This window comes from Chanos chanos, chromosome 3, assembly GCF_902362185.1.
Source record: "Chanos chanos chromosome 3, fChaCha1.1, whole genome shotgun sequence".
Classification (NCBI taxonomy): Eukaryota; Metazoa; Chordata; class Actinopteri; order Gonorynchiformes; family Chanidae; genus Chanos; species Chanos chanos.
In genome coordinates, this window is record NC_044497.1 from 33,842,465 (window position 1) to 33,865,168 (window position 22,704).

Sequence of the window (22,704 nt, forward strand, 5' to 3'; positions counted from 1 at the left end):
TTCTTTTAAAATGTTGTATTTTACTTGATTTTATGCCCTCTATGTATTCTATGTTTTCACTTTATTTTTATTTTATTTTATTGGGTTTTATTTTCCATCTTATGTTCTATCTTATTTTCCCTGTTTTTATGTTCATTCTATGTCTATTTTCGTGTGGGAGCACTCAGTGCACTTTGAGCCGCATTTCTTGTGTGAAAGGTGCTATACAAATAAAGTTTATTATTATTATTAATATTATTATTATTATTAGGGATGTCCCGATCAATCTTTTTTGCCCCCGATCCCAATCCGAGTCATTCAATATTGAGTATTTGTCGAAACCAAGTCCCGATCTGATACTTCTTTTTTCCTAGGTAATACAGTTGCACAGTGCACATTTCAAGCACATTAAAGTGATTACAACCAATTCAGTGTATATGCTTGACAACTGAATACCAAATGCAAATTGCCTGCGGCCAAGCCTTACTTTTTTTTTTATTACCTTTTTTATTTTACAAAATAACAAAGTAAACCTTCTTGTAAAGCTCCGGTAGAGCAGTGTCCAGAGGATAAGGCGTACTGTGGGAGTTATACCAGAATATTTATGTAAGTGTTCGATTTTATTTAATCTTACAGTCAAGTGGTTAAGTTGTCTAACTGTCAGTTACAGTGATACTTTTCCTGAGAGCCTCTTTTTTGTATGCTATCGTTATCAATCCTTAGTGTTAGTTAAGCAACTGTATTGCTCTCTGTGGTCGTTAGTTTAAGGTGCTGTTATACTCGACACATTGGTCACACAGCGCACAAGCTGTGATGTCAACACAGCACCATAACCGCATAGGCTAACTTAGGCTAACTCGCATGCATCACATACATCCAAGGCGTTAGGTGTTTCAATTTTGAAATGATACCTTGATTGTTAGTAGTAGCCTTGAGGATTAATGCTGACCTAAAAAACGTTCAAATTTAAAAGTTAAAAGAAAATATCTTTGCCTGGAACTTTCGCCTCAATTTGCTGAATTTTGAACGCACCTTCTGTATTTGCTACCACATGGGCTGGTCATCCAAAGCAATTAATTCAATTACCTTCTCGGAAATCTTTTTGGCCTTGTCGCTGTCTTAAGGAAATTTCTCTCTCTTTTTAAAAGTATATCCTCCAATGTGTGTTGCTTTGGAGCAGCCTTTGCCTGTGTTACCTGAGTGAACTCACTGTACTCCGCTGAGTGTTTATTTTTTAGGTGCCATATCAAAGTGGTGGTAGCCTTGCAAAATGCTCCCATTGCAAACATTACAAGTGGCTTTTGGACTGCTTTCGTTTCCCAATTTAAAACATATCCACACTGCAGACATTTTAGCCACGTCCTGTGACAAATTATGCTCTCCATTTAGACACCTGTGTGACAGCTGATGTAAAACAAAGGATCGGGCTTAGGGTCATGCTCAGTAAAGCCGATACCGATCAGTTAAAAAATGCCTTGATAGGCCCGATACCGATCTTTGAGATCGGATCTGGACATCCCTAATTATTATTATTATTATTATGTCAAATAAATGTAAGTGATCAGGTTCTTAACCAAAGTGAAACTGAAATATTTCTGACTGAAAAAAAATAAAATGTGTGTTTACTAGATCACTGTGTTTGTACGGGAAAAAAAGTGCTGATGTGTTAAAACGGGGACTTCTCATTGTTTCTGTCCAGAGATGGGAATTTCAAATTGCTCCAGACAGTAAAGTCAATAAAATCTTTATTGCATTTTAAAGCAAATTTAAAGTTTTTTAAAGCAAAGCAAAAAAAAAAGAAAGAACAACATAGGAAAAGCAACCTTTTTAAGGTGATGGTACAGATCAAACAGCTGCCCTTGAAATAATGCACAACAATAGCTAGTAGTATTTCTTTTAGACCAGAGAATTTCTTTTGTCTTGATTTAGATTTACTTATATGTGAGTTCATTTCTCTTTTGTTTCCCTTTCTGTTTCTCTCAGATTGATTTCAGTACAATTTTACAGGAGGTCAGTGGCCTTTTGTGTTGCTCTATGTTATGCTCATCAGAAAAGGTGAGAGAGAGTTTTTATTGTCTTTGCACAAGGACACAAATTCTCCACTAATTAGTTTCGCTATGATTCTTTCTGCATTAGCTATTGCCATTTTATTGTACTCCAAAGAATCATGAAGCTGGAGTCAGCTCAGTCTCATCTGTCTCAGTCTCATCTGTCTCAGTCTCATCAGTCTCATTGGTTTCATCTGTCATAAGAGAAAATACTGATTAATTCACTGCTTTACAAAACCTCAACTATGAATACCTGTAATGAAAATAGCAATCCTGAGTGTGAGATTGTGAGTATGGCTATTCAGTGAGATTAATCATTCATTCTGCCTTGTCCTTAATTTTTTTATTGCAGCTCACTAGAACAACTGATTGATTATAACATGTCCAAAACTCTGTGTGTGTGTGTGTGTGTGTGTGTGTGTGTGTGTGTGTGTGACCTGAGTTTGAGATTGTGAGTATTGATTCCACGAATGGCCATTCAGCGAGATTAACTATTCATTCTACCTTGTCCTCACTATGTGTGTGTGTGTGCGTGCGTGTGTGTGACTATCTGTCTTTATTGAGGATAAACATGAAGGTAACAATTGTGTAGTTAGTATTCCCAGAAAAGGTACACAAGAGCATGAGTGCATTTGTTCAAATTTCCCCAATTTTCAAATAGACTTGAAATTGAATCTTTACTGATTGAGCTTTTAACAGTTTTCAGTAGAACTCACTTACACAGAATTTTGTTTTCTTCTCCTTTTCCAGTTATTTCCAGAGTCCTATGTTGATTTCTGACAAGTGAACAACGAGACAATCTTGTAAAACCTCACTATTCACAGCAGGGTTGTACTGTGTCTATTCACTTACATCAGATGAGGAGCACCCTCAAAAATTGCCTATAGCATCACCCAAATACTGATGAATAAGGAAGGTGTTAAGACTGGTAGATTATCCAGTTTACGTTGACTTTATTAGCTGCTTGGTTGACAGTCGTCAGAAATCAGCCATACTGATCAGTTTTATTCATCAGACTACTCTTACACTCTGTTATATTTTCAATGATTTTAAGTGCAGCCTGCACGGATGTGTGACCACTTAGTTATACAGTACAAAATTAGGTGTGCACATCTGTTGTAACTTTTTGAGGAATGGAAATAAAGGCAGGAAGTGAAAATATAGACAGGCCTAGACTGGAAATGAACTCACTTGACATGACCCATGTCCAAATGGCCCCTGTAAGTAGCAATCTCAGCTTCTAGCTTCATATTACTGTTCAGCAAAGTCTCACACTCCTGCTTTTGCTGTTGGATGCTGCTGCGAAGCTCCATCAATGTCGCCTCACGCTCGTGGATGATGGTATTGTACTTTTCTATCTCCATGTTGTAGCGCAGTTTAGTATCATTAAGAGTTCCTTCCAGAGATGCTTTCTAGACAAGAGCGAGAGGCATACATACTCATGGATGGCATCATTTAAAGAGGGTAGCCATTTTAGGGCACCACACCATTGGAAAATGGACTCTAAATTTGTTGCATAAGACCAGAATGCTTACCAGACTAATCAGAGCCTGAAGGTCAATCTCCAGTGAATTCATTGTTCTTTGGCTCTCAGTCATTTGTCTGTTTGCTTCTTTCAGAGCCAGAGTGTTTTCCTTCACCTGTATGTCTACCTCTGTGATCTAAACACAGAAACAAAAGTACATATGCTCAACCTCATGCAATGATTCGGATGCACTTTCGCAATCATATACATGGCATAAAACAGGGAGAATGAGGTTTTACTTTGGATTCGTGCCAGGCCTTGAGTTCCTCTTGGTTCTTCAGGGCCATCCTCTCATACTTGGCTCTCATCTCCTCCATAATCTTGATCAAGTCCTGTCCCTTTCTAGCATCAACATCTACTTTGACCCCAGATTGAACAATCTGGGCTTGGAGTTCTGAAACATCCTGTTTTCAGTGACACAGATATTAAACACACTATTAATGTAATTGGTTTAATTACTCCTTAAAGATGGTATTATCAACTGCTTTACTTCTGATTCTCTTCTGTAATCAAAACAAATTCTTCATCAACATATTTTCATATTTTCAGTCTGTAGGAGAAAAAGAATTGCTCATCCATCCACTCACTCATCCACCCATTCATTCATTCATCCATCCATCCATCCATCCATCCATCCATCCGACCGTCCATCCGTCCATCCAACCATCCATCCATCCATCCGTCCATCCGTCCATCCATCCATCCAACCATCCATCCATCCATCTATGGGTCTATTCATCAGTATGCCCGTATCAGTATCTGGCCTGAATATGATTACCTGATTGTGGTTCTTCTTCAGTGTGATGAGCGCTGCATTGAGAGATTCGATGTCACTCTCTAAATGTAGTCGCTCAACGTTGGTGTCATCCAGGACTTTTCTCAAAGCATGTATGTCAGCTTCCACCTGCTGGTGAACCTGTTGCTCGTACCTTAATCTGTACACATAACGGCAGACATCATAATGATTCACACACACACACACACACACACACACAAACACACGCGCACACACACGCGCACACACAATCAAAGGGTGATATAATCTTACTTCATTTCAAAGTCTTGTGCAGACAGGTTGCAATTGTCAATTTGCAGGTATAAAGCAGCATTGCTTTTTGTCATGGCCAGTATCTGAAAGACAGATTGAAAATCATTGATATTGAGACATAGTACAGAAAGTCTATGAATTAGAGAAAGAAACCTTCATCAGGAGCTAAGAAAATTAATTGAACTAGACGGTAAAGTTCTAACATCTTTAAAGACCAGATTTTGAGAATAGTAAAAGCTAACATTGTCTGTAATACAAACTAAGAAATGACAAATAATTGAATTGAAGAGGAAATCACTTTTCCCCCTGAGCACTTAGAGATTTAAAAAAATGCTGGCGTTGAAGTACCTAGTCTATTGTTACTTCTTTTTTACCTTCTCTGAATAAGAGGTAATTGTGTACTTATACCATGATGTATTTTTAATTCAAGAGTGTCTTTGTAGAGCATGTAGCTGCTTTTTAAGTATCAAATAGTCATTTCAGATGTACAACTTCCACCTCTGCTCATAGTCTATATCAGGGGCTTCAGAATCCAGTCCTGGAGGGCCATGGTCCTGCTGTTTTTCTTGTTGACTAACTAAATACAGTCTCTGATTGTCTGAAGAGCATCCACACCTGTTTTAAAAGTGAAGGTCAACAGGTAACTAAGAGGTGAAAACAAAACATGGCAGGACCCTGGCCCTCTAGGACCAGATTTTGACACCCCTGGTCTATATAATGGAGTGGTCGTGTTGATAGGTGCTTTTGGTTCAGTGAAATAAACAGCATGCACTGATCCACACTATGACAGTACATCAGATACACAACGGTGTAAGACACAACAGGTGTAAACATTTCAGATTACAATATATACACTGTACAGGGAGGTGCAACAACCTAAAATTAAACTAGTTAGAGTTAAGTTCACTGTCTCAGTCCTTAAATTAAGGGATTAAGACAGCAGACTTCACATTGCAAGTTCAGTTTGATTTAATTTGAGTTTATTTATGTAGCATTTTTTACATGGACAATGTGACAATGTCGTGGCAGCTGCACAGGAAACTGTGTCTGCGATCCCTAGTGAGCAAGTTCACAGAAACACTCCCCTTGGCTGAAATAAGAGGAAACCCTGAGAGGAACCAAAACTCAAATGGGGCAGGTCTGTCTCCTTCGTCTTGCCTTTGGATAGGTAAACTATAATAAGGTTACGAAATGGATTGATAACAGATTAAAAAAGAAATCTATTAAAAGAGAAATCTATTAAAAAAGGACATAAAATCATTGGGGAATGAGATACATTAGAGGTTGTGGCTGAGTCAGTGTTGACTAGTAATTATATGCTGCAAGAATACAAAAGAATGTAGAAGAAATGATCAAAAACATGCCTGGGAAGTATGAGATTCAACCCTAGGAAACTGTGGAATATTGGGGGTTAGTGTTTATCAGGGATGTTCCAGTAGAAAGTATACAGAGCCTGAGGTAAATGTGCCTTAGAAATTTCCCCATGTTTGGAGGAACACCTTGAGTAATACACTAAACAAATGATCATCTTAGTGAACAGCCACAACCCACCTCGTCACGCAGTTCAGCCAGAGTTGCATCGTAGTGGCTGTAGTCTATGCCAGTGGGGCCTCTCTTTTCCAGAGCTTCACGAATTTGTTCCTCCAACTTTTCATTGGCCTCCTGAAGGTTTCTCACTTTCTGTATGTATGAGGCCAATCGATCATTCTGTTGCTGCATGAGCACCCTCTCATTGCCGAAAGTGAACCCCTGGGTGATGGACTGATGGAGATCTTCGGCCCCCAGAGAACCATAATTACTGAACGCACCCGTCTTAAACCCAAAACTTCTTGCAGCCCCACGAGATCCTGTTATGGAATAACTTTGACGTAATGCCCGTCCCCCAAATGGTCCTAATGAACGGCTTGAGAAATCCATAGCTAATCGGGAGGGCAAGGTTTCCACTGAAAGCCACGAGTGGGGTTGATAAGGAGAGGAGAGGTCTGTCTCTGTACACTAGGCTGTATTACCTGTGCCGCTGCTAGCTCATCTCACTTATAGGCTTGGTTTAGACTCTGACCTCTGCATAGTGATTTTTTTAAAACACTGATATTTATTTTTATGAGGATCATAAAGATTCTGGTGCATGTACTCTCCCCTGCACATACTAGAATGACAATGGGAACAACTGGTGATAAAATGTATCACCATTGACATCATCTTAATGTAATGTTAAACTGCGTAAATCGAAAGAGAAAGAGTGCACATTACACTTAATCTGGCTACATTATATTATGCAGCCATGCTGTTTATTATGCAGCCATGCTGTTTATGCCAGAGCTAATGCTGGATTGAACTTCCTTATTCACAAAATGAGGACAATAAAAAGTGAACAGGCAGTCTGCGGCAGCTTCAGACATGGTTGTGTAGTTAATGCTCTATTTGCCCTCTACCACCTCTTAAAAACTATCACTGATACACTTCACTGTCATGTCTGATCTGTTTTGATTATTTCATTTATCATTTTTTCATTCTTATGTTTTTGTTTGAACTTATTTCCCCACTTCAAGCAAAAAAAAATTAAAAGGATTTATTTTTCTCTTCAAGGTATTCTGAAATTTGATATACCAGAAATGCTCACATAGACTGGAGAATCTGCGATAGATTATTTGAACATAGTTTGCTAAGGAATAGAATTAGATTTGTGATACATCACAGATACAACTCAATGAGACATATGCTGATGAAAATGTTTTTATTGCAGGCCCAAAGACAGGTGGACAACACAACACTCAGACATTATTGAATGTAACATCTTTAGGGTGATGACTGTGAATGGATTTTTTTTTTCAATGATAAATGACATGTTTCTCATTATTTTGAGGAATAAAAGTAGTCTTGACAATTTCAGAAATTTAACTCATATGTTCCTGATCTTAATTTGCATATTCCAGATATATCTCATTGCATAAGTGCTTTGAGAAACTTAAAGACAGGCACTTTGGTAGAGCATATGGTGACTTAATAAATAATGTTTGTTACCACTTTTCATATCTGTTGTTGGGGATTAGTGTTAACCCATGAGGTGTTTGTGTTGTGTTGCTGAGAAGGGTGAATGCATTGAGACTGCTGGTGCTCAGTAGTCCTTCTCTTTGGTCTCTGTGCTTGAGGACACCACCTTCCCATCAACAAGCGTTTGTGTGACCGTCATGACTTTGGTCTTCACTGTCTTCTGTTGCTCCTCCAGAGCGTCCTGGAGCCTGAAAGAGACAATTATTCTCCATTAAAATGGCTGATATTTAGTGAGCAATACAAAATACTGTATACATCAAGACAATGTGAGTATGACCAAGTAGACTTAAAGCTGCCTCTAATTGTCTACTTTGCTACTCTTACTCCTGCCTTCCTTTAGTATATTTCTGAGACTCACTTGAAGTCGCCACCATCAAGAAGTCTTCTGTAGGTGGCAATCTCAGCCTCCAGCTTCATCTTAATGTTGAGCAGCGCCTCATACTCCTGTGTCTGCTGCTGGATGTTGGCGCGCAGCTGTGTCAACTCTGCCTCCAACTGCATGATGATACCGTTGAGACTCTCGATCTCCATGTTGTAGCGTAGCTCTGTATCCCGCAATGTGCCTTCCAGTGATGCTTTCTGAGGTAAAGAAGAGACACAAATATAGCATTACATGGTTGCATACCACACTGAAAAATGGTCATTGTGTGGGTAAAGTTTGTCACTGAGGAGGCCTATGAGACAAGTTCAGTCCTTGGTCTATAGTGGACAAAGATACATCATCATTTCTAATCAGGTCTTTCACATGGTCAAATAATGCACCCAAATATCAGAAAGGTGAGGAAAAACTGGGATGTTCATCTAGTCTTCTCAAGCTTTTAATGGTCCACAGTTTAACCTGTGGGCATTGTCCCAGATGTGGGATAATCTCACCAGACTCTTCTGTGACTCCAGCTCAATTTCCAAGCTCTGCAGCTGTCTTCGGAGATCGTTGGCCTCTGAGCGGGCACCCTTGAGGGCCTCTGTGTTCTGTTCAAACTGGACCTGGACCTCGGAGATCTATACCAAAGAAAAAAAACTTGTTTTTAGTGATTATTGAAAGAAATATGGTGGGCTGCGATGAAGCAAGAATCAAAGATCGAATTTCATTTCTATGCACCTGTGATTCGTGCCATGCTTTGAGTTCTTCTTGGTTCTTCAGGGCCATCTTCTCATACTTGGCTCTCATCTCCTCCATAATCTGAGCAAGGTCCTGTCCCTTTGGTGCATCCACATCCACCTGAACTCCTGACTGGGCAATCTGATTGCGCAACTCCTGGACTTCCTATGGGATCAGAAAACCAGAAAAAACAAAACATCAAACGCAAGTTGTTGAGCTTTATTATTTTGGCAAGCTGTAGAACTCTCTAAAATTGACTGGGTTTGCCCTTACATTGTCATGATTCTTCTTGAGGAAGATGAGCTCCTCTTTAAGAGCCTCAATCTCACTCTCCAGGTTCATGCGGCCAATGTTGGTGTCATCAATCACTTTTCTCAGACCAGCGATGTCTGCTTCCACAGACTGACGGATGGACAGCTCAGACTCATACCTAAGAGGTTCAAACAATGGAATGATGCAATTTAGAAAACATATAGCTAACATGACTGAGAATGAGATGTTGTATATGTCACTGTATTTTCGCGCATGTTTGATAAACTATTTTTGTGAAGTATTAAAGACGCTTTTCACTCACTTGACTTTGAAGTCATCTGCAGCAAGACGAGCATTGTCAATCTGAAGCACAAGGCGAGCGTTGTCCACGGTAGCATCAAAAACCTAGGACCAGTCAACCATGATAGATATTAATGGCTTTACTACTCAGAAATAGTACATTGTCAAGTTGAAATGATGGTGAATTTGACTCTAAGCATGTGGCTTGTTTAGTGCAGTGCATTTTTTGGACAGCAGAACAAGTCAGTAATTTTGTAACCCCCCCCCCCCCCCCCCCCCCAAAAAAAAAACAGTGGGCCAGTGGGGTAACCATTTTGTAGAGATAAATGGGTACTTTTGTCTTGTGAAAAAGAAATTTAAAGGTCTGAATATGTAACCTTTATGTAGCCCAAATAAAGAGTGCCTGCAGGGTTATCTGACACCCACAGCCTGTTTGCTTGATTTGCTTAGGTAATTGTTGACATAGAGCAGGTGACAAAGTCCATGGGACAATCATTACCCAACAGCCAACTCATCGGAAAAAAAAGCTGCTGATTGGTGTAAATGGGGCAGGGAATTAGCATGAGGTGGAGGCTGGGTTGGGTTTCCTGTTTTCTTAGCCTGAGAGCATGTTTTTTTTTTTTTCCTCCCACATGTCACTTAATAAATATGTCCTGGCGTGGCGATGGCAGGAATGACCTATTATGGCTTGGTGTTGATCAATCAGGGTCATATAGGAAGTGGAGAAAGTTTTTAATACTAACAAAGGTACGTTTTGCATAGTCATGCTAACACTTAACCTTCTAAAGGCTGCCACAGATCCCATGCTCAATTTGGAGGCCCTAGAGATATGATATAATTTCAATTTAAAATGTACCTTTGTTTGAGGGGTTTAATTTAATTATAGATTTCTTATGAAAATAGATTGTATTCTATGGCATTTGTATTTGAAATGTTAAATATCCACTAATGCAAAATGCAGAATTACATAATAATGGTGATGTAGTGACCTTGCAGGTCTCTAAATTTTTTTGAATTAAAGTTTAAGAAGTCCTTGAACCCTTATTTAACCCAAATGGTCAAAGATAACAATGAGACCCACTATTTTTAAGAAATCTTACACAAACATGACTGATTGGTGGCTGGACATAAAACTACAGTTTGACCAAATATTGATGAAGAATAATTGGAACTTTCAGTCTGCAAATTACAGAAAGTTCCTGACATAAACTTCAGTCTAGACTGACTCCACATTTCCATTTTCTTCATTTCCCACACTCCCTGAAATACTCCCAAGTCACACACTTTCCAGCCTGAGGGATTAAATAAACATCTGGATGTGTAACTACACAGGGATAAATACAGGAGGGAAATGCTTATTCATACAAATACCAGCCAAGATAGGAGCCGTCTGGAGTCCCAGAAGGAGAGACAGCAACCACTGGAAACTCCCCCGCCCACTTCCCCCCACCCTTCAGTCTCCTGTAGAGCCTCTGGCTTTGTGCCCGCTTTCTCTGACAATCAGTACAGCTAAGGGTCAACATGAACACGCAATACCTCCCTGAAATGAACAGGCCTCTCCTCCCAAGACCCAGGCCATCTCCACATATTTCACAATAGTTCATAATTTAAGGTCACTAAAGTGCAATTGAAATTAAGCTTCCTCGTTCATTCATAAAACTCATCCTGCTCTGTTTGTTTTATCTCCTCCCCTTCATTTCTTAACTCACCTTCTTACGCAGGTCATCCAGGATGGCCTCATAACGGCTGTAGTCGCGAACATCAGGGCCTCTCTTCTCCAGAGCCTCACGGATCTTCAGCTCCAGCTTGTTGTTGGCCTGCTCCAGGTTCCTGACCTTCTCCAGGTAGGAGGCCAGCCGGTCATTCAGATTCTGCATGGCCCCCTTCTCATTGCCCAGGATGCCATCCGTGCCGCCGCCACTCACCTGGATGGAGCTGGACACAGAGGAGGCGGGAACACCCAGGCCGCTACGCACGCCTGAGTATGACACCGACGAGATGCGGGTGCCTTGGCCACCAGCACCACCATAGGTGGAGGCAGCTCGCTGGACAGGTCCGGCAAAACTCCGTCCGACAGATACACGTGCCAGGGGCACCTGGGAGCCAGAGGAACGAGTAGAGTATGAAGTGAAATTTAGGCTCATGGTGTATGAAGTAAATGAAAGTACAAAGTGTCAGAGAGTTCAACGCTGGACAGCACTCAGTGGAACACAGAGTAGCACAGGCAGAGAGAGAGAGATAGTCAAGCTTTATAAATCTACCGGCCTCCTAAGCCCCACCCTCAAGCCACTCCCCTTGACCAATCATGTCCCTCCAGCTTCCCACTACTCTGTCCTTGCTTCAGTTCAGTGGTTGTGGTGTTCCCTCTGAACATTCATTACTATGACCGTTTCTTTTTTCCTTCCTAAACTCAGAGTTAACTAATCTCCTAGACTGATCGTCTTTTCACATGCTAGGAAATGTCAGTCTCTGTTTTTTTTTTTAAACAAAGGCACTTTGTATCCTGTGTTTGATTTATTTCTTATTCATATCCAGGTGTTTCCATTTATCCTTCAATGACTTTCAGTATTCTCCTGTTTAGAAAGGAGATGAAAGTACAGAGTGAACTTAAACGTCTGTTTGTTCCATAGCCATTGTGTACTCTGCTATAGATAAAGTTTCCAGAAGGAAAGTAGTAGGTCTCCTATTCTGTTCACATCCTCTTGAATGGGGAAAATATTTTATTGTACATTGTTGATAATTATGAAAATGTTAACATTGCCAAGTCACACTTGATCAGGGTCCTCAAAACAACCACATCCCTGTTTCACTTTTTGCTGAATTATCATGATCTAGTACTGCTGGTTTGTTATCTTCTGTCTTGCTGAACCTTTTTTCACACATGGAAGCAATTTCAGTTTTATTTCAGGCCAAAACAGATCCAGAATATTTGCCAGCATTCCCAGAAACTGTAATATTCCAGTAAATGTTATCAACAAAGCACTGAGTTTTATTTGATATTTTGTCTTTCGGTTTGTCCCTATTTCTTTTGACTGTTCACAGAAAAGAAATTAATATCTGTATTTAAACGACCATGGGACTGTCAGGCAGACAAGTGGTATAATACATACATGTACATATACATATACATATACATATACATATACATATACAGACACATTGAAATCCAGCCAGTGTATTGTCTATGTATTGTTCAACGGTGTTTGGAATGTGAGTACCAGTGCACCACGCCTGTTAGAGGATATGTGTCCCTCAGATCAGATCTTAAACAAAGAAACCATTAGTCTGGCTCCTGAGTGCACACGCACAGGCAAAGACCACATGGTAATCTCTATCCAAGTCACTTAAAACACAGACATTCCTCTGTGATGATGACCTGTAATGTTCCCTCTCTAAAAAAGTTTGTATTTTCACCAGGTTCTGTCCTAGTGCTGTAAAATGATACTACCCATTCATTCCCTGGGGATAACAGTTAAGGTAGTGTTTAAATATGTGTGTTTGTGTCCACGGATTTGCATGGATAAACACTAGAAGGGTGAGAAAGCATACATACATCACCTCATTGCTAAGGTATACATAAGTATTTTTGGCATTTTGTCCCATACACTCTTATGTAGCACTATGAACCTCTAACATGAAGACTGGTTAATGTTTTTTTGCTCACTGGCTGAATCCTGTTAGCTCAATCCTCTCTTATCCCTGATGGAATGTGTTTGCTCAGAGACGCAGGAAGGGCACAGAGAGGAATTTAGGAAATGAGAGAACACAGATCAGTGATCTCTGCTCTAGTGTACATTTCTCTTCCAAACTCCTCTTTCTGTCTCTTTCTCTGTCTCTGTCATTCTCTCCCTTTCTCTCCCTTATCCCTGTTTTTCTCTTTTTCTCCACCATCTCTAATATCTACTTGTACAGATATGTATAGCTCAATGGTAGAAAAAAACAATAGTTGATCATAAGTAAAGCTTATGTGGAACTTCAATGCTTCATACTTTGAAATTTGTAAAGGTTTCCACATAATGGTAGTCTGCAAGCAAATGGACTATAAATGTCTGACTACAATCCAGAATTTTCCAGTGGGCGGGACTTGCATGTCACCACGCTGATGTGGGAAAACAATTTTGTTGTTAGTCATGGGAACAAGATCACAGAACATATGCAGGCAGAATGGTTGTGACTGGTCTGTGGTTTATTTAAAAATCCGAAGGTATGTCTTCACACACACAAAAATACATATAACACACACACACGCACACAATCAAATTGCTACCTGTGTGATGACACAGTAGGGTGCCTGTTGTCTGATAAAAGTTCATAAACTTGAGATTACAACTCAGTCCTGCACTGGGTTAAATTCCATCTAAGAAACTTTAGCAGAAAGCCTATGGTGTGTACTGGAGGGTTGAGGACTGGTAAGAGAGGCAAATGTACAGTAACAGATTATACTCACAGACATGGACCGGTAAAGGGTGGGGCCTTAACCACACAAAGTGAGGGGACCAGGTGTGGTCCTTCTGAACATCATGGAAATCAAACAGTGAGACAGAAATGACAATGGGAGTGTAATCAATTTCTCAACAGTTACTCAGAGGCAAGTACTCTAATACCAGATGGTAATCCAGAGACACAAATGACACATGTCTGTGACTGCAAACCAGGTGTCATGAAAGGCAAGTCCATATTTTTTGCGGTCTCATTGAGAATGGAAAAATAGCAGGGGCTACAATTCACAAGGAGGAAGTATATGCCTCAGATATTTAATGTATGGACAGCTAAACCATTGATCAGCATAGAAACTCTCATCTTATGATTGCTTTGTAAATAATGACAACAGGAAGAAGAAAAAGAAGAAGAAGAAGAAGAAGAAGAAGAAGAAGAAAAAAGCAGAAGAAGGTGCCACCTATATCGGTCCTGATGAAAGGGTAAAGTGTATTGTATGGACTCTATTTTTTACTCCTTATCAGGAGGTTTATGGTCCTTGCTGTAAAAAACAGTCATTTCTGTTCAGAACAAAAGCCAACACTGTGCCTCTCTGGAAGTGATCAGTCAGCCTCAGCTTTTCTTCAACATCTTGTTAATAGCATAACCACAATCTTTATTATGTCCAAAGAATAAAATGTCTGGTAAGTTATCCAGGGCACAGGTTGAACCATTAAAGTGGAAGATAGGCAAGATTATAGTGCAGATGTGTGGTAGGTGGCTTAATCTATACTACAACTGAAGATAAGCTACATTCCCAAAAAGACAAATTTCTAACATAAGTGAACATTTTACAGTTATCTTATGTTAGCCACAAATGCTCAGCAAACTTTTATAACTAAAAGAAACGCTTGGTTTGGAGAGGTCCTTTAGAACTCTCATTCGGCTCTCTTATACTGTTTCTTACAACCGGTGATGCAGTGGGTAGTGGTGTTGCCTCACAGCAAGAAGGTCCTGGGTTTGATTCCTGGACAGACGGCCAGGGTCCTCTCTGTGTGGGATTTGCATGTTCTCCCCTTTCCTCCAGGAGTTCTGGTTTCCTCCCACAGTCCAAAGATAAGCAAGTCAGGTGAATTGGAGATGAATTGTGAATGCGTTTGTGTCTGGCATCCAGGGTGTTTCCTCACCTTTCGCCCAATAAGCATTGGGCTCCAGCACCCCACGCAACCCTAATTAGAATAAGTGGCTTAGAAAATGAATGAATGAATGAATGAATGAATGAATGAACTCTCACTTGGTCCTCTTGTATTGCTCTCTAGAACAATTGCTTTAGGTATTTTGACAATAAGATGGATTTATTTATATCAGTAGCATTATGTATGACTCTGAAGATTTAACATCACTGAGATAACCTGCCTAAAAAACTCCACCACAAAACATCATTTGAAAACATCAGTCCGAAAGTTTAGTTTTAAACGTGTGTGTGTGTGGACTCAGCTGCCCTTTCTTAGTGTAGTACATCAAATTTTACAAGTGTGGTGTAAATGTGCCAAAAGCTAACTTTACTCTCGATTTCCTTGTCAACACTGATAAGGCTGTATTTAGCAGTGACATAGTAATGACTCACCCAAATGAGTGAGAGAGTGAGGGAGTTGTATGTGTAAGGTGTGGTATTAAAGGAGCAGTAGACATTTAGTCACAGACTTGTTGTTTGAAGGGGCTATCTTAGTCCCAGCGTCCCCAGATGGTCTTTGTGTGTTCTGAAAAATCAGTGTTGACTGGCAATGGTCTCTTTTTAAAGATGACCCATCATGCAAGTCAGAGAATGGACACTGTGTGTGTGAATTGGAGCAAAAAAGAGACACTGTTAAAGGCTGAGTTGTAAAGACAGACCTCTGGATGCTTGTCTTTTTTCTGTCATGTCCTGCCCACACAGTCATTTATGAGGTGCCACACATTGGGGTGCACTGGGTTTATATTGTCTGGCTTCCCTTCAGCTGAAGGACAGTGAGTCCTTTAAAAATCTCCAAAACAAAGAGGCTGTGTTAGATTTCTTGTTCAAGTGATTACTATGCAACTTCTTTGGCATATTCTGTAAGAACATTGCCTAAGTGGCTTAAATTTCCTTCGAATCGTTAAGTATCAGCAGAGCAAGCTCCAACACATCATCACCTGCATTTCTTAGTTATCTGACGGTTAGGTGATGCATCAAATTCAAACATAAACATTCAGATGTTCATAAATCCTTCCGTCACAGCTCACTGCAGTTCAGGGCGTGAGAAGGCGTGAAGAGAAGCGGGACTAAAGTGGGGGGCAGGCATAGGTGGTAAAGCAGGTGACTGAGGGATCAGGGGTATGTGACTAAAAGAGGGACTGATGGGAATAGTGACTCAGATTCCTGTAAAGCACATTCCAGCCACTACCCTTTTGTTCAGAACTGCGTTTGTGTGTGTGTGTGTGTGTGTGTGTGTGTGTGTGTGTATGTGTGAGAGTGTGTGTGTGGGACCGTGGGTGTATGCTGAAATATAATATTCTGGGTTTGTAGGTGTTAAATAATTACTCTAAATCATCTTGCAAGTCCCAAATGTGTGTAAGTGATGTTTCACAGAGATTTATGGCATGAACAGCATATGCTAAGTTTTTGGCTGCAGACTCAAATAGCCACTGGTATGAGGAATTCCTCCTCATGAAAAACATTTTTAGGTTCCCAGGCCGCGGTAAAACTCCATCCCTGTTCATGGAAAGTGGCCTTTTTCTTTTACTGCTCCCCCCAAGGCCTACTGGCAGGTCCTCGACAAGTTTACACACCACATTTCACGACTGGGCTGGAGAAGCAGCTGGACTAGTCCTGGAAGACCAAGACTCTGGCTGTGTTACAGAGTCCAGCCTGAGCACACACAATGGACTAAAGAGAGAAAGAAGCAGGGAGACAGAGAGGGAGAGAGAGACAGAGAGAGACAGAGAGAGAGAGGGAGAGAGAGAGAGACAGAGACAGAGAGAGAGAGAGAGAGAGAGAGAGAGAGAGAGAGAGAGAGAGAGAGAGAGGAGACAGAGAAGAATGGGCTATCCTAATGAAAAGACCCTCTGTCTGCTTTTCAGAGCCTGGAGCACACCACATCAGTCAGCTCCAAGAAGAGTGGAAAGTGACGCATGTATTTCTGTGTATGTATGTGTGTGTGTGTTTATGTGCAAGGACCAGACTGAACACTGTCATTAAACACCCTCACTGTTGCAAAGAATGTCACAATGCTATTCACTTGTGTGCTTCCATGCCCACGGGAGACTTGTTCACGATGTTCTGAAACCAAAGCACAGATAAACAGACAGACAGATGGACAGACAGACAGGCGGACTGACTATTAGATAGACAGACAGAAAGGCAGACAGATAGACAGATCACGACGGGTGCTTCCAGCAACAGAAGAACTGTGCAGAGCAACCCCCTAAAAACACATAAAGTCTCAGTCTTCAGTTGTTGTAATTACATTAACCCAGTCATTTCATTGCATGAAAAAGAACCTCCAGGATCATTCAGTAGTGAGGCTAAATTTCAATCAATCAAACCTGGCCTCTACCTTCCTTGTCTGGGTCAGAGAAATGCCTCATGTGTTTGCTGAGGCCAGCACTGCTTTACGAAAGTGGATAAAGTGTGTGAAAATGGATGAGGAGTGAACAAAGCTGCTGCTAGGGCCAACCCTGCCACTCACTGCTGGTGTCTGACTGGTTTTCTGTGTGTGCATATGTGTATGTGGATATGCAATGTGACCTGAAGATGTGTCAGGGCCTCGTTAGTGATAACCTCCAACAGAATGGGGATGGTCCTGTATTTCTGGGGTCCTTTCAATTAAAAACATTTTATTACTTTGTTTTTATTTGTTTGTTTATTTATTTTTTACTTATATATTATTAGGTGGAGATCAGCACTGTGTGCTGGCCATTGAGGTGTTTCTTTAATTCATTAAAGGCGCTGTATGTTCTTTATGTCTGTATGTTGTCTTTAGGCCTCTGAGCTGGTCGATGCAATGTACTCTTCACACCATACATTTACAGTCCTTTTTTGTGATATTCGGTAATATCAGCCTCAGTTTGTCACAGTGTAAGGCCATCAGATTCACTCGGAGGATCAGGGCCAAACACAATACACAGAGATCTGTATACTTCAGTCCATGAACAACTTATACAGTACGTGCAAACAAAACTCATTTAACTGTTATGGGAAGGGGTGTCCCAATGTCGGTGGAAGGGTAGTGTAGTTTCAGTTGGACAGGAGTGTTGGATTGTTTGGCCTTGGAGCAGTTAGCCTTGCCTTCAGGAGTTCTTGATTGTGCTTTTCCAAAAAAACAAAGAAAAAAAAACACATAATGAGAGGGAGGTAGCACAAGAAATACTTGAACGTCGTGTGCCCTGAGACCCTGCCTGTAGTCAGTAAAATACCGGTGTGACAGGCAACATCTCTGTTTAATTCTGCTGGCGAGTGAGTTTAGGTTGTTTCTTCAAATAGTTGCCTTTTTTAGCCATTACTCCCCAACTATTCCATTTCTGTAAGGAGATTTAGTTAGACTGAATAAATAAAATGGTAGAGTCACATTAAAGGATACTCAAATACTCTTCACCTGCCTCCTTCCGTTACCTTAGAACACACCTTTGCTGGAGAGGCCTGATACCACAGTTCAAGGAAGTTACTTCACTGCCAAGAATTTTGAGTTTTCCGTCATAAGAGGCTAATATTTAATTATAACCATGACAAGGTTACCATTTGCATTTCAATTATAAATTCATATTTCAAGGATTTTCAAGTTATGAAATAATAGTCATGGACTACGTTGGCTACCATGTGTTGCCGCTCTCATAAACCCATGGTGTGGCTGCTGTCTCCTTAACTCAAAGGGACGGGGTAGGGAGTGTGGGGGGGTGCACTCATGTATGCAAAATGTTAGTAGAGGCTTTATTTAGATAACCCTGACATAACAATGACGTTTCTCTTCTCACTTGTGTTTTTTTTTTCACAGCTATATCTTTTGTTTTATTATCACGCTGTCCTTTGCAACTGGCCTTTATTTTGTCTTCATATTGTGGAATGAGACTCAGATATCACATTTAAATAAATTTGCACACAGGACATCACCAGTGTGACTGTTGGTTATCTTTCAGTCCCCTTGTTCTACTTCTCTGGAACTTTGATGACAGGATTTGAAACAAATGGTAATGATGATTCTGGTGAGAATAATTAAAAATAGAGAATGCTTTGGTTTTTAGGCTCCAGTTTTGACCTTTAATTTCTTGGATAGCTTTTTTTAATTGTTGTTTGCTAAATGGAAGGTTTTCTAACTGAATTTTCTTCTATGGCTTGATTTGAGGGGAGATCTTTGAGGTGGGTCCATGCCTGGCTTTATGAACTGTAGGGTGTGGAGACATTCATGGCATGGAAATGATTCTCTCAGTGATGATCTGCTGACCTTTGAGCTGGGAGGAGATGCCTGACCACTGGGGCTCTGCTTTGTGTTAAAATAGACATGTGTCTCCTTCCCAACCCACCCACCCACCCAATCTCTCTCTCTCTCACTCTCTCTCTCTCTCCCTCCCTCTCTCTCTCTCTCTCTCTGTCTGTCTGTCTCTCCTCTTCTCCTCTTGCTCTCTTTCTCTCTTGTACAACCCCCCCCCCCCCCCCAAACTCACACACACACACGCATATCTCTGTTAGGTACATTTCTGTGTTTTCTCAACCTATGTGTACAGACCTCACATGAGTTTATCCGAGCATTCCACTGTGGGCTGACAGCAGAGGTACACAATGAGGTCAGGCGGATGGTCACTGGACAGTTTGTTTTGCTTGCTAATGGCAAAGATAACATCCTTAAAACCTTCAGGGCTTTATTTCAGAATATAACAGGGCTATGCCAAGATTTTAGCTAAACGTTAGCCAGTGAGAATGCTGTGCACATATTTATCCGTGTCACGTTGTGTACAAATTTCTCTTTCGTTTTCTTCTTTAACTGACCATAAGACACTACACTCATTATTAACCCCTTTGTCAAACATTAAACGAAAAAAAAAGAAAAAAAAAGAACGAAAAACTTTGCAGTGTTTTCATTTGAGTGGTTTTCATCGGTCATGGTGGAGTGATTCGACATGCATGCCGTTTGAATGCCAGGCCTTCCTCTACAGAGTAACACTAAACTTAAGTACAAGTGCCAGCACACAGACACAGACACACAGACACAGAAAGAGACACACACCACACACACACACACACACACACACACACACACACATACATCTGTGGTGTCATTTTGTGGTATGGGATCCTGCACAGTTCTACCACACTGCAGTAGGGGGCAGGAGCAGTGTGTACAGGTAAGGTGTAGGTGAGTCTGTCTCCACCCACTTTTAAAATTCCTTCATCTCTCTACTTGTTGGTTTTCTTTAATCTCTCTCTATTTTCTCTTTCATTCCAATGTGTTTTTCCAGACAACATGACATGGTTGTCAGTTCATGGGGGTAACTTCCTGTATGATGTAATATCCACAGATTTCAAAGTGATAAAAGTCTGAGAATTTATTCCTGAAATCTGCCCCCTTATCAGCCAGCTCCTGCTGGTCTGACCAAATAAGCACTGTTTGCACTGGTTTCCAAAACACCCAGTGGAGAACAAGGGTGGGGACACACTCTCCCCCAGCAGGTCTTTGATTCAGCCTGCTTTCATGTGAACAATTCAGGCTTGGACAGAAGGAAAACAACAGACCCTCCCTAATATTCCCTTCTCTCTCTCTCTCTCTCTCTCTCTCTCTCACACACACACACACACACTCTTTCTGTCTCATTTGTGCTGTCTTTGACATCTCCTCTAACCTCTTCCTCTTGTCCAGTTCAGGCATGCAGAGAGGTCACTGGCTGCCTTTATTGACAATCCCAAACACAAAGCCTCACTTGACTGTGCAGGGACACGCACACACCCATGTATGCAAGACATTACTTAACCTTTGAGACATCCACAAGGAGTTTTTTTAAAAATCATTTAGAATAACCTGAGTGGAAAGAAGCTTTTTTTTTTTTACTAACACACACACACATCGCACTCACGCTCTGAATCATTATTGTCGTTGGGAATTTACATAAGTGAGGTTTGGCAAGACTTGAATAGAGTTGTGTTCACTTGTTCTTTTATCAGATGCTGAATATCCTGGGTGACAGAAAAGGGTGTGACATATCATAGCTAATCCAGGTGCACACACTCCCATCAATTATTCAGTCAGCAGACACAGCAAACTTCAAAAGGCTGGTTTACCCTTCATCTACACTCTGCTTTAGTTTACAACACTTGGGTAAAGTTAAAGACAGCTTTACATTCATTTTCCATGCACCACACATATTTAAAGCATGATCTGTTTTACTTCCAGCATACATGCTGATCCAAAAAAGTATCAGATAAACCCTTATCTACACCAGATAAGTGATGTAAGTCATTTCAGTAATCATACACAACTGGCGATTTACGTATGGTAGCCTTTGGCTTCTTACAAACTTCTTTCAGCTTTTTGACCACAGAACAAATTAGTGTAGGGATGGGCCTTTTTTAGTTGGTGCAGTACAATAGCAATAATTACTTGAGCTTAACTATACTACTCAAACAATACATGCAGAATGGTGTAATAATGACACAGAACATTCACAGTGAAGTTTTCTTTTTCTTCTCTCGCTCTTTAACTCCATACAATGACAATAATTATTACAAGCTGACTAAATATAATTACACACATAGTACAACAAAATCGTTTGAAATGATGCTCTTGGTAATGTCTTCTTATCCTTTAACTGTTAGTAGTGAGTAAGCAATTTTAAACTTGTCTGAAAAGTCACAGACATAGAGTCAAGGCAACAGACACACTCTGACTGGAGACCCAGACCTCTCGACTTGCTTTAATAAATCAGGTATGGAATGAGAATAGACAAATGGACATAGACCAAATAGTTTAATTGTTTGGAGTTTTTTTTGTTTTTGTTTTTTTTTTGTCTTGGTCCTCTCTTGATATCAGATGTGGACAGGTAAAGCCAAGACAACCACAGAAAGTAAACTAAATATAATTTCAGTGTTTGGGCAAATGTCCAGAGAAAGATGATATCTTTTCATTGTTCTGTGTTTAGTCAGGATTTGGCCAGTTTTGAATGAGAGATTGATATGGTTACACAATAAACTTAGGGGAGATACTAGGACTGACATGAGAGATTTGGTGGATGTTATCTGAGTTTAGCAGCCCAGCACATACCAACATGTTCTTTTAGCTGAAGTGGAGTAAAATCTCTGTCCCTGCCTCTCCCATCATCTCTCTCTCACTGTTGACAGACACACACACACACACACACACACACTCGCACACCATCCAAAGCTCTGGGGGAAGGTCTAATTCACTTTCATAATTCATCCCATGACTCTAGTTGGCTTAATAGTTTTAGTAATTTTGTATGATTGGGAAATGTTTTTCTTTTATAGTTCTTGTTTGCATTACAATGTCACCGAATAGTGGCTTTAGATTCACATAAATTCACATTCACAAAAAAACAGAATAAAAAGAATCATTCTTTAAATGTGACATTTAATGCCACTGTGTTGGCCATGCACCAACAACTTATGATACCCCTAGAGAAATCAAAGAAGGGGCACAAAAAATGGAGGGGAAGTGTGGAACTGAGAACCTCATTTTCCCAGAACTTATTAATCTTCCACCCACAAACACTCCCTCTTCAGAAAACTGCCTCATTTTCCAGAGCTCTCTGTTCACTCCTTCTCCCAGTCTTTTGCTCCTTGTTTCCACCTTTTCACCCTTCTGGCCTGTCCAGCACATTCCAATCCACTGTCATCATACCTCCTGTCTTTTCACACATCTGCAATGCAGTCCAATCAGCAGGCTTCTTAGAGCCAGAGCTGACCAATCTGGGTCATCCAAAGGGCCAGCTGCCCAATCAGAAGCCTCCTCACAGGGCCTGTGGA

The 22,704-nt window shown here is 40.6% G+C and overlaps 2 protein-coding genes across 2 annotated transcripts; both read right to left on the minus strand.

Annotated features, from left to right (window-relative positions):
* Positions 1-3,214: 3,214 nt before the first annotated feature.
* On the minus strand, positions 3,215-6,331 carry krt18a.2 (keratin 18a, tandem duplicate 2). The gene is made up of 6 exons (XM_030767773.1): positions 6,152-6,331; positions 4,601-4,683; positions 4,331-4,481; positions 3,792-3,956; positions 3,563-3,688; positions 3,215-3,439 (listed from the first exon to the last, which is right to left on the minus strand). The coding sequence occupies exons 1-6, from the start codon at positions 6,317-6,319 to the stop codon at positions 3,215-3,217; spliced, it is 918 nt and encodes a 305-aa protein (XP_030623633.1). The 5' UTR covers positions 6,320-6,331.
* Positions 6,332-7,317: 986 nt separating this feature from the next.
* On the minus strand, positions 7,318-11,522 carry krt18a.1 (keratin 18a, tandem duplicate 1). Its single transcript, XM_030770219.1, has 7 exons — positions 11,012-11,522; positions 9,325-9,407; positions 9,024-9,180; positions 8,751-8,915; positions 8,525-8,650; positions 8,010-8,230; positions 7,318-7,839 (listed from the first exon to the last, which is right to left on the minus strand). The coding sequence occupies exons 1-7, from the start codon at positions 11,444-11,446 to the stop codon at positions 7,716-7,718; spliced, it is 1,311 nt and encodes a 436-aa protein (XP_030626079.1). The 5' UTR covers positions 11,447-11,522; the 3' UTR covers positions 7,318-7,715.
* Positions 11,523-22,704: the final 11,182 nt, after the last annotated feature.